At 39.9% G+C, this 12,330-nt stretch overlaps 2 protein-coding genes across 2 annotated transcripts in view; both read right to left on the bottom strand.

Annotated features, from left to right (window-relative positions):
- Positions 1–4,836, bottom strand: part of crppa (CDP-L-ribitol pyrophosphorylase A) — a 52,674-nt gene extending 47,838 nt beyond the window's left edge. The window contains exons 1-2 of the mRNA XM_084944126.1: positions 4,426–4,836; positions 1,551–1,824 (exon numbers count right to left, since the gene is read on the bottom strand). Coding sequence (XP_084800252.1) covers positions 1,551–1,824; positions 4,426–4,661 — 510 coding nt within the window. The 5' untranslated portion in view covers positions 4,662–4,836. The remainder of the gene's footprint in view (positions 1–1,550; positions 1,825–4,425) is intronic.
- An 819-nt stretch (positions 4,837–5,655) lies between these two features.
- On the bottom strand, positions 5,656–8,331 carry sostdc1a (sclerostin domain containing 1a). The gene is made up of 2 exons (XM_084944928.1): positions 8,021–8,331; positions 5,656–6,701 (listed from the first exon to the last, which is right to left on the bottom strand). Exons 1-2 carry the CDS (start codon positions 8,223–8,225, stop codon positions 6,256–6,258), a joined length of 651 nt encoding a protein of 216 aa, XP_084801054.1. The 5' UTR covers positions 8,226–8,331; the 3' UTR covers positions 5,656–6,255.
- Between the last annotated feature and the right edge of the window lie 3,999 nt (positions 8,332–12,330).

Raw genomic sequence — 12,330 nt, 5'->3', positions numbered from 1 at the left:
ACGCACAGCTGCGTTTTGAACTAACTGGAGCCAGTGAATAGAGGAAGATGGGAGGCCCGAGTAGAGAGAATTAGTAGTCTAATTTGGAAGTGATAAGAGCGTGAATGGGCTTTTCAAGGTCCTTCAAAGGAAGTTATGGCTTTGCTTTAGATATCTGACGCAGCTGGTAGAAACTGTTTTTTACCACAGAGGAGATTTGTTTCTCGAGTTTAAAAGAGCTGTCCAACCTTACACTGCTATTAATGTAATGGCAGTGTAAGACTCAAAAGTGGTGGTGGCAGGACAGGTAGAGAAGATGGAAACACGATAGAAAAATGAGGAAGTTTGTTTTAGAACCTAGCTTTAAGTAATGACTCCTTCCTAGTTGACGGTAGCACCTTCAGATATCCTGTTTTTGTCATTGTTTTTTTGACGTGATTTATGTTTGACTGGTGTTTATTTTTAAATATAACATTGTTTATATGTTGGTTTTATGTATTATACTTTCCCAGTGGCTCTTGTTTGTGTTTAGCTGATTATTCAAGACGTGCAGTTTAGGTTTGTGGTTCTATGTTTGGGTTAGTATTTACTATTCTTAACAGTTGCTGTTTCCATTTTGTTCCTCCAGTCTTGTCTCTGTGTTTTCTTTTGCCTTTTAGTGTTCCACTGCCTTGCAGTTTCCATGTTTAGTTGTTTTATTTCCTGTTTTATTTTGATAGTGGTTTGTTTGTATCTTGTGTACATCTCCTATATTGTGTTTAACCTTCCCCCTGCTCGTTGTCTAGATTGCTTTCAGCTGTGTTTAGTTTCCCATCTGTTTCTCCTTCCCTCATTACCTCTCATGTATATATTGTTACAGTCTTCCTGTGTTTTGTTGTCTGCCGAGCTGTGTGCTCCCAAGCTCTGTATTCTTTTCCCTATAGATAAGCGAGTCGAGTTAGGCCGAGTACCTTTCCTGTATGCTTTGCCAGGTTTTCTTCTGCAGAGGCCCGGTGGTGGACAGTGTCATTCCACTGACTGATCTGTGCAGGGTTTGCATTATACCTCAAGTAAGCCTGAGCGTCATCTCTCTCTACCTCCTAGGAATGACACCTCCAGGTTTCCATTTGTTGTTCTCGCTTTGATGCCCAGACCACCTCACTTACACTTCACTTATCTATGCCTCCATGCCACGACTTATACCTCTGATTCCTCAGATGTCGTGTTTATTATTTTTTACTTTTGTAAATAAAGTATTACTGGCATCACAACCAATGTTGTCTTCCCTCTTTTTTACTGGCTATGAGCCAGCTTTTGTATATATTAACGTTTGAAGATATTTTAAGAACAATCATTACAAGGCAGAAGCAAAAGAGGAACATACACACAGAGGATGATTACATGACCATGTAATAGATTACTCCAGGAAAGGTCAGATTTGAGGTGCTGGAAATAAGACAATCTAAGGATGAAAACTCTGTTCCAAACAACACACAATAAGCAGCAAATGTAACAACGTGTTGGGTGGATTACAGGTTAGGTTCCAATATGTGATTAATCTTTTAAATATTAATCATTTTAATCACACTAACCCCTTGTTCCTTGGCAGCCATTGCTATCTTTGCTAGAAAATCCTCCTCCACAAAAGGCCGAACAGCATCATGTATGATGACAACCTTCGGTCTGCCCACTGCTGGCCTCTCCTCCTCACCCAGAGCCAGGACTCCATTACATATCGACCTGTGACGTGTCGAGCCTCCTGGCACCGCACGAACCTTTCTGTGCTTAAACCGCTGGATGATGTCCGTCATCAGGTCCATGTTTTCTTTGGCAACAGCAACCACAATGCTTTGGATCCATGGCACACTGCAAGAAAAAGAAACATCAGCTCAGAAATGCCTGATTTGTAAGCTGAGCCCTCAGATGGAGAATTGGGACTGCAAGTATTCAAATATTTAGTATTTTTTAGGCTGTGTAATGTGGAAAAAGTCAGGAAAGATTTGAAAAGTTCCCAAAACACTGGATGACATTTTCTGACCACTTAAACATGTATAATATAAATATGTATAATATTTATATGACAATTAACACGCTAAAAATGCTTGTTTTAGTTTTATTTTAGCTTAAAGTATTCTTATTATTTAGTAAAACATATGCATTTGGGTAAAAAATAATAAAGTTGTCTCTCTTGCAAACAGTTTACATTAAATTCACATACGTGACTTAAATAGGAAAGTAGCACCAAGAGACCGTTAGCTTAGCATAGAGAAGTGAAGTGGGGGGACTAGTGGATGTCCACTAGTTCAAAAATCTGCCAGCCAGCACCTTTGTTTTATAACTATAATGTATCATCTCATATTTTATAGAAAATTAAAAGCTTTGGATCTTAATGTTAAACCAAGCTAATAAGGTACTGAGTGCAGCTGTAGCTGATTGTAAAATGCATGAAAAACATGAACAAAATAGAAGTTCTGGGTTCAAATAAGCCACTTTTTACCAGCAAACTGGCAGCCCCTGACCCCTGGCAGCCTCCCTGTAACCTCGAGGAGGGCCACACAGGCTGTGTCTTCGGCTTGTTAATTTTCTGACAGGCACATAAACTGACAACAAGCTAAGAGGAGACACATCAGATTTCAAAAACCAGCTGTCTTGGTATTGTTGTAATGGAGGTCAAACAATGATCACAACACAAAGTAGCTCCATCTTTTCATCACTTTAGTTATTCAGCCAAAAATCTGAAGAAAATATGTTTGTTTGCTGAACAAAAATACCCTAATGCTTTGACAATCATAAATTGAGTAAAATAAAAAAATTGAGTGAGCAGATTTTACTCCTACAAAAGTTAATAAGTCACATAAATGTCTCTGGTATATCAGAATGAGGCACCAAATTGGACAAAGCATGTGAAAGGGTACAAACGCTTAACGGACTGTTATAGGTTGAAAAAGAAAGGTAGAATTAACATGCTAGAAAAGCTGAAGGAGCATGACAGAGAAAAAGTTATCAATTGACCCCCTCTGCCAGTTGTGCAAAATTTAGCTAATCCCAATATGCATGCAAAGAAAAATCTACTGGAACAAAAAAAAAAAATATTATGCAACTTATTTCCAACTAATTATTTTCCTCACACTGCACCAGTACATAGGGCTGTTCGATATAACGATATATATCGGATGACGATATAAAAACATCTATCGTTTCATTTTACGCTATTGTTTGTTTATTAGTGTCGCAAAATAAACTGTTTACGTCAATATTTTTTCATCGTTTTGATGGTCACTGTAGTGTTTATATTAATTTCTTAAAGTTCTCTCTTTCTCTTATATTTAATATAACCACACTACTGACGGACAAGCGCCTGTTTTCATGCACTGTCATTAGCAACAACGACGGTAAAACCATCGGGTGCCTGCTTGTTTATTTTACACATAAACCTTTCACAATAAAGCTCAAAATCGTGTTGAGACTTTTCAAAATAAACTGAATCACGTGAAACAGTATGCAGAGTGTTTACGGATGAGAAGCAAAAAAGAGCTGTAAGGTGCTAAAAAATAAACCTTAGACTCAAATGTTAGAACAGGCTTTTTCCCGCAGCACGCTGTGTAATAAATACTCACAAAGAAAACGGTGGCTGATACAACTTACGTCTAAAAATGTATCGTTGCATGCATCGTTAAAACACTCGACTCCAGGTACACGACGCCCAGCTGGAAACACTTCACACAAGTCGAGCTGCTCGAGATTCACAGAATTTACAGAAAATGTTAAATTTTTGTGATTTATATCGTTATCGAGACGATAGATGTCTTATAGCGGGATATGAGATTTTGGTCATATCGCACAGCCCTACCAGTACACCTGATCTTAGGGTTCATTCGCCTGCAAAGCATAATATGTATGTATGCCACATCTGCACATCAAATAGAGGACTGCGTAAAACAAGTGACCAGATTTAGATTTTTTTCAGTACAACTCCTTTTCAACAGGATAGGGATGATTGCTGTAGAAAGGCTGAAAATGCATGAGTGGGAATGAGATATTTCTCTATTTTAAATTATTTTCATAACTAATGGAAGCCAGGAAATGTACTGAAAATAGAAATGATCCACAATCAGTTGATTTTTGTGTATATAATGTCACAACATAGGAAAATATGCCCACCGTATTTGCTGAAGCCAAAGCAAATACTCAAATTGCCAAAGCTGTTTTCTTTTGAATTAGAAACCAGGATTCCCCCCAATTTCAGTATTTATATATATTTTTAATATGATTATTAATGAGCAATCAGATATTGACTGTACTGTGCACTGCGGGGGGCCAACGATTAAATATTGCCCATGGGCCATCCGAGCCACTAATCCGGCCATGGTGGCAGTAGCTGAGGCATTTTTCCTTCTGTTTCCGTGTCTCCCTAATAACTAACAGGGATTGAATCTTGTCGCCTCTCCTATCGTAGACGTTTCCTACCTCTCGAAAGCCTGAATAGTGTAGCTTATGAGCGGTCTGCCAAGAAACGTGCAGAACTGTTTTGGTGTCTGTAGTCCCGTTCTTTCTCCGGTGCCTCCGGCAGGAAGAACCACCGATACAGGGAAGTCCACGCAGTGTTCTGCCGAGTGGTGGTCGCTCTTCCCGGCCTCGCACATTGTGAAAATCCCGGGATGAGCGGGCCTGTGCGGTTCACAGTTATCACCCCGCGTGTTCATATTACTGACCTCAATATGTTTACAAATAGGGGTGTGAGGGGTTTCACTGTAGGTTACTTTCCAAAGCTATCCATTCCCTTCTGATGGGCGGGGTGGGTAAGATACCGAAAACGTGGATGGAAAAGAGGGAACCACCGCTGTGAAGCGGGCAGATTATCGATGGCGAACACTTCCGGTGAACGCTTCAAAATAAAGATAAAAGCGTTTGAAAGTTGCAAATGTAAAATTTATGAACTTACAACAGCTCGTAGAGTATTTATTTTGATTTTAAAAAGTTAACTACACTTCACAACAGAGGATTAAAAGTGACAGTTTGTGAACTTCACTTTGTGAAGTTTATGTGACTTGAAGAAAAGTAAGAAAACAGTGTTTTCCCTTTAATATGTGGTCCTTAAAGAGGAAAACGCAGGATGTAAAAGTGAGAACTTTTAGAAATACTTACATTTGTGCACCTATAATGTACTTTTTAGTCTATGCATTCATTTGTACGTATGTCTTTCTGGTTTCCAAAAAAGTCCAGGGGATTTTTATTTTTGATTAACACAATTAGCCCGGTAATTTCCTAATGTTAACAATACTCAAACAATTTAATTGAAACCAGAAGCATCAAAATCAGTTTCATCTACTGTTCTTTCATTTATTGTTTGTATTAGTATAATTTAAACTTTACAGTGTTTAATTTCCCATTTTAGTAAAGAAGTAATTCCAAAAAAAATTATAGGAAATATTTGCCAGCTCCTGTCTGCAGGACCACTGGTCAGGACTGGGAGGTCCTAATTCCTGAGATGTTTCAAGACCATTTACCCTGCAGATAGGTGGAAATGTGTTTATGGCAGAAATCATGCTATATGCCAGTGCTGAATCCATCCAGCTTTCTTACCTGAAAAATATAAATTTATTGGTGCATTTTATGTCCGAGGCTTTTTAAGTTTTAATGAGAGCCCTCTTGAAGATGAAACACAACAAATCAAAAATTCCTACTAGAAACAACACATATGATAAAAAAAGGATATTTATTTCATACAATGTTATTTTTACACGACTGATTGATGACAAAGCTTTTCCAGAGGATTCACCCACATGCTGACTGCACTTAAGCCACACTTATCAGGTTCGCTGCCAAATAAAATATATTACATCATAAATCTTACATGGTAAAATTTTATACAAATGGACATACTTTATAAAGCATGAATTTTATATATGTACATCTATTTACACAATATTCCTTTAAGCTGTTGGGTAGTGTTTACTGGTGTTGGCGCTTCGTTAGTTAAAGATCTCCATCTGTATATCAAATGACTATATGAACACATGCACAGGGCTAGAGGACAGTCTATGCATGGCTCATGGCTGGAGAACATTCTGCAGACAAGTCCTGGTCATATTAGCTTTAAGCATGTGGATTAAAATGTCAAGAAAAGTTCTCAGAGTCCTGCTTGGAGTTCTTCATCATGGTGAGGAACCAGTTCACATAAATCAAGTCCCAGTCACACACATATAATCCACAACTGCTGTTTCTGGATGTCGTGTCTTAACATCACTGAGACAAAACTTCTTGAGGTTTAGAGTCACTCTGCATGTTCAGTGTTTCTCAGGGTTCAGTCTCGTGCCAGTTTTCACTCAGCCTGTTCTTCCCCGACCTTCTCTTGCTCTTAGATTTGTGTTTGTGGAGGAGCCTCGGTGGCGACAGGGCCGACTCCTCAAACTTGTTTCCGGATTCATTGTGTTGTCTCGAGTACCTCTTGCACTTGCAGGAGGTGACCACTGTAATCTTGTAAGTTCTTGTGCTGCCATCCTGGCACTGCAGCTGGATGCGCTGGGTACGGGTCTTGTCATTGACGCACCGCCAGTCCTGGTTGCTGCTCCGTCGATTCCAGAACCTTCTGCCATGGGTTCCGCCAATCCAGTTTTCCAGCATCTGAGCTGGGAGACACTCGCCTGCACACACCAACTCCTTGATGGGGTTGATGCTGGTGCAGTGACCATCAGAGATGTACTTAGTGGACCTCAGTTCTCGGCATCCAATTTGACTTTGCTCTGTAGGCAGAAACAAAGACGTGTGAGAATATGAAGAAATATATGTAGGCAGCTAGACAGAAACTGGGCTGCAACAAATTATTTGACTATTAGTTACTTCACAGATTTCTTTGTGCACTCTTTTTGAAAGTGAAAAATAAAAGCAGAAAATTCTCACAGTTGCCAAGCTCCAATCAAGTGCTATACTTAGAGTTTTTGCTTTCCTTGCAGAACAATTTTGCATCTCTAGTTTTTGGTCTGATTACCCCCATTGTACTAGTCATAAGCCCTTTTGCAGCCTCTGGCAAGTCACACGATACAAGAGGAGCACCCTGACATTTCTACTTCAGTAATTACAGCACTGTGAAACAGAAAAACTCTCTTCTTTAAATCTGGGAAGCGGGTCTACTTCTGTACAGCAACATTATTCTCCCGTAGGCTACAAACAGTGTCCCACTGCTCTCCCCTCTGTCACTGTAACCCAAGCTTGAGTCCATTGAAACAACTCCATATACAATGCCCTCCCTTCTCAGTGACAGTGTTTGATGAATGAAGGAAGGCTCCAGCCTGATCTCTCCCTCCCTTTTGCCACTTCACCCCCTCCCCCTGTTTAGTAATCCGCCACAATGGTATGGGAGAACACTTTCATCCAGTCCGCTGCTCGGCCTGATAGAGCCTTGCATCCCTGTCTGGACCCCAGCCAATCAGGTGTGTGTTACACTGAGCAATATATCAATGGGGGGGGGGGAGTGTGCTCAAATTCACTGCATTCACTGCCCATCTTTCCCTTTTATAACACCCCTAAATTTGCTCCATGTCTTTCCAGTCTAGACACTCCGATAGGCTTCCAGTCATGTCTGCAAACTGGTGATGATGATTTAGTGTAAAATAATCCCTTTTAAGAATGTAGGAATGTGTAAATGGGAACAGTATGGTGATGATGGGATTAAGTGCCTGATTAAAAGACATTTGATCTTTGTGGTTTAAAAAGCATTATGTATTTAAACCTGATCTTCATAAACTGGTTTTAGTTGTAGTTGCAAACACCTTTTCAGAGAGAAGAATAACGAGATAAATTAAAAGCTTCTTAAGATGCAAAAACAGTCTACAATGTGCTAAAGGCACACATGGTAGGATATATTCGCATATCATGCGAAACACCTCCAAACATCAGAAATTTACAATAAGCAATTAAAAAAAACATTCTGCAATAAAGCAGAACCTTTTTCTCTAAAGTAAGTTTAAAGCAGAATAAACTTCATTGCAAACTCCAAAAATACCAAAGCAGAGGAGCATCCTCTGGTCCTCTGAAACAGGATGCGTCCCCTCACTCCACTCACCGCTTCTGTCGTGCGCCGCGCTGCCCGCTCCTCTCCCGCCGGTTCGTGGACGGTTCATGGAGACGTTGCTTTGGACCTCCGGCACCGGGGCGCTCACGTGAGAGAACAGGAGCTCCGTCGCATCGTTCTTGAAGGCTTGGCAACTCCTCAGCAGGATGCAAAACAAGAAGAGGGAATGGCAAGACTCGTGCGCGCGGAGATGCATGGCTGCGTTTGGGGACAGAGAGAGTGTAACGTTGGAAACGAGAAGCAGTCGCCTCTTATAAGCGAACCGACGCTGGGGGACACATGTGAGGGCAGTGGGTTTTATATAGCCCGCCCGCCTCTCGCTTTGGCAGCTTCTCAGGTGCGTTTCATCGAGAAGTTTTGATTGGTCGCCAAAAGTATACCGCAGTAAGACAACCCCGCCCAGTTTTTTATTTTTATTTTGGAGAGCTAAACAGTATACTAGATGCAGAAAGGGTGATGAGCATGATGGGATTATGTGAGCAGTTGGCACATCAACAGGTTTTGCTGGTTCACTTAAAACATTCGGATGCAGTTTGGGCTAAATTAACAAACAGCAGTAAACAAAACAAAATATAATGCTCCCAAGTTTCCACAGCTCTGACCTTTATCGGCATAAAAACTAATTCCTGACTCAGCCAAATAAGAACAGCAATTACAGGCACAGTGAGGGTAAAACTATCTTTGGGATTTCATTAAAGAAATTCCATCATGATTCAGAATAATTCTTCATAATCTCATTTGTCATACCAGAATCAAGTGAATGGAAACAAGATTACAAGTTTGCATATATTCTCTGGAGACTGCGTACCAAAATCAAATATCAGAGAGCTTAACCTTCAATTTAATCTGCTACAGGAGGGCAGAAAAGCCAAGAAATGCTGATTAGATTGGAAGTCTATTTCAGCTTTTTGTCTGAATTTGAGTTGGCTGAATGCAATAGTTTAGCTATACATTTTAAATACAGAGAATAAGTCAAAACAGATAAATCATATAAAACTTTTCCATTCTTGAGAAAAGGCAGCTGAGTAGTCAGTCCTTTTTTATTAGAGATCAGGAATGGTTCTGACTTCCAAAACGTTCTTAAATCAGATTTGTTCCTCTGCTTAAGAAAAAAAAAATATGGGCTCTAATGTGTGCCAGTGTTTTGAAGTAATAGTTTCACTGAGGTGTCATACAATAAGACTGGCTGCTACTGGGTTCCCATAATAAACAGATTAGCTTTTAGTGACTCCTGCTGTTGATATTATAAAAAAGCAAAGCTGGTTTGTATCGGTGTATCCTTTAAGTGGCATGAAGGGGCATAAGGTGCTTAAAAAGGTCTATGGGCCACTTTGAGTCCAAAGAGGAGGACAAAGTATTGATTTAAATAAACATTTTTGACCAATCAAAGTCAATTATTTGCTGCTTTTTCGTACAGTTATAGTTTCTAAATCAGTGGTTGCATTTTTTTTCCAGATTACTTCAACTCTGAATACCATGACTGATTTCTGTTTGCTCTAATTAAATATTATTTAGTAGATAATAATTTCTCAGCAACACAAATATTCAAATATTCCAGACCTGCACTGGATATACAACATAACAGAGCAGTGAAAATCCAAATTGGTTAAATGCGCTTAAGTGTGAGCATCATTACATAAGTTCTAAAACACATATAAATAGTGTACTGTTAGTAATTGCTTATGTTGGCTGAAATGCATCCTGGAAAGCAATCAGCAGCAATGGTCCTTGTTGGGTGAAAGTCTTATACCTTAAATTCTGAGGCTTTTTTTTATGTCAGCTGAAAAAGATGTAGAAATAATTCATGAAACTCTTAATGCACCTGTACAGCTTATATGGTGCTTCCTGGGGTCATTGGTTGTTCCAGATCTTTTATCATCAGACAGTGTTTGGGAAGCTTCGTGGCTCCCTAGAACCAACCAAAACCTCTGCCACCACACTGCCCAGTTTAACAGCCCCTGCCTGCTGGCCCCTGTGGATGGCTGGCTCATTAACAACAATCCTCCTCATGAAAAAAATGAGCACCATGTCTGACCTTGGAGTTGTTTTACCAACTTTGACTGTAATTGCTTCTCCAGGTCAACTTTCAGCTCCCAATATGGTGCCATTACTGCGGTCATGGCAGCTGATATTGGCTTTCCCAAGCTCTTTGGAAAGTGGTGGATTTCTTCAGTGCAGAGCCTCTTCCCAATGTAAGTGATATCTGCTAAAGCCATCGGGACTTCACTTCAGGCCAAACCTGCTGATTCTTACCAAGTACAATAAAGTACCTTACACGAAGTGGTCTATATAAGGATGGAAGAAGAGAAAAAGCAACAGTTTTAATAGTAGCTATGGGAGGTTCAGGAACGTCTGTGTTTTCAACACAAACACATAAATGGTGGATTCCAGTTGATTCCAATTGTGCCAGCAGGGCGCAGCTCATCTAGTCATGAAAAGACTCTTGGGTAGAGGTTCATGGGAAGATGGCCTGTGATTTCCTCAAATTTGCTAATTACTCCTAAATGTGATGATTACAAGTGAACACAATGGCAATGTAAATATTAGCTTATAAACATCATTACTGATTTGACAAATTAATAATATGACCTGATCACATGGTACTACAGCGAAAGTTTTAGGGTCATCAAATTTTAGGCTCATCCTGGGAAGAACATAAATGTCTGTGCTAAATCTGTTCGCCTCTGCATATTAAATGAGGGTTGCAGGAAAGCTGGAGCCTATCCCAGCTGTCATAGGGCAAGTTGCACGGTATACCACCTTCACATAGAGACAGATAGCCATTCACACCATTCACTGATTTACTCAACCTACATGTCTTTATACAAGGAGGAAGTTCAAATAACTGGAGGTAACACAGGCTGGCCAGGCTCCACACATAAAGGCTCAGTCTGGATTTGAACCCAGAACCTTCTTGCTGTGAGGCAACAGTGCAAACCATCACACCATCTCCATGCTATTTCATGGCACTCATACAACCTCAATTGTGAACTTAATGGTGGCACGAGAGAAGCAGGAGTCAGCAAAGCAAAGTCAGTATAAAGTCAGTATAATTCACAATGTGGCATCCATCCATCTATCCATGTGCGTGTGAATTTGATTTTCTAAATTACAGTAAAATTTAAAACATAAGACAAATCCAAACTGCATGCGGCTGAAAAATATATACTCTGTCCAGAAAAGGTAGAGTCTATAAAGCGAACCTCATAATAATGAGGTCTGTGTATGCGCAGAGTCCCTGTGAGCCAGAATCTCGAGATTCAAACTGCTCTAAACTCTCAGTTTTACCCTTTAAAAAAAAACAACTACTCTTGGCTATTTATCATGTCAAAGAGTGGATGTCCCTTATATGGTAACCTCAGGCACACAGCCTCACCCACCTGCTGTTCAAACCTTCTTTTTTGTGAGGAGTAGCCAAAGCAGGCTTAAAGGAACGGTGGGCTTAAAAAAACATGAGCTAAAACAGCTGGCTTCAAACTGTGCATAAACTTAAGGACCGAACCAACATTCAGTATAAGCTACATAAGAATGGTGACTCATACTCCTCTAATGAAGTCCAAGAATAAAAATAGAGTTGAGCTGGAAATAAAAATAATGGATTAATTATAATAATATCCTCTTTGACTCTAAATAAAGGTAAATATGACTGAACTATGAACAATTTTACAGCATGTTCTCCAAAATAAAATAAAAATCTAACCTCTCTGACTTTCTGTGTTCCAGACCAATCACAGAAAGTTTTTTTAAAAAAGGAAAAAAATGCATCACTCATGACTAAACCTGATGATTATAAGTGCAGATGAAAGTGCTCATCTTCAGTAGTGATACTAGAAAATTAACTTCAAATGTCTGCAAGGCTGACGGTTAAAGACACCAGGTTAAGCTGCACCTCCTGCTCAGTTTGTCACATTAGACATACTCCACGTTGGGACTTGCCTTGAATTCAGTGATGAAAGCTGATACTGTGTGTGGGTAATTTGCTGTATCCTCCCTCTGCCGACCCCTCAGTTCCTGTCAGTTACACGTCTAATGATTCAAGTGCCCAGACTAACTGGAGTCTTTGTATGTTCGCTGTACAAAACAACAAGAGATATAATTACTTTTGTGGGGAACACTCAATCCAGGCTTGTCTAACAGATATGAAAAGCGGTGTCATGCACAGGCACTAATTGTTGCTCATGTGAATGAAAGTTGATATGCAAGATCTCTTACCTGTTTGCTTTTATTATAACACAAACACTTTTTAGGGCTGGTCTCCCTTTTCAGGAGAGACAGCCTGAGGATGTCATACTTCTGCTGAG

This window comes from Perissodus microlepis, chromosome 11 (genome assembly GCF_051167445.1).
Source record: "Perissodus microlepis isolate ML-2025 ecotype Zambia chromosome 11, ASM5116744v1, whole genome shotgun sequence".
NCBI classification, from domain to species: Eukaryota; Metazoa; Chordata; class Actinopteri; order Cichliformes; family Cichlidae; genus Perissodus; species Perissodus microlepis.
This window is presented reverse-complemented; position numbering and strand designations above follow the sequence as displayed.

Excerpts from the sequence above, each read along its gene's own strand:
- sostdc1a (XM_084944928.1), bottom strand. The coding sequence starts at position 8,225 with ATGCATCTCCGCGCGCACGAGTCTTGCCATTCCCTCTTCTTGTTTTGC. Across the intron at positions 6,702-8,020 it reads CGCGGCGCACGACAGAAGCG|AGCAAAGTCAAATTGGATGC; the intron begins GTGAGTGGAGTG and ends TTCTGCCTACAG.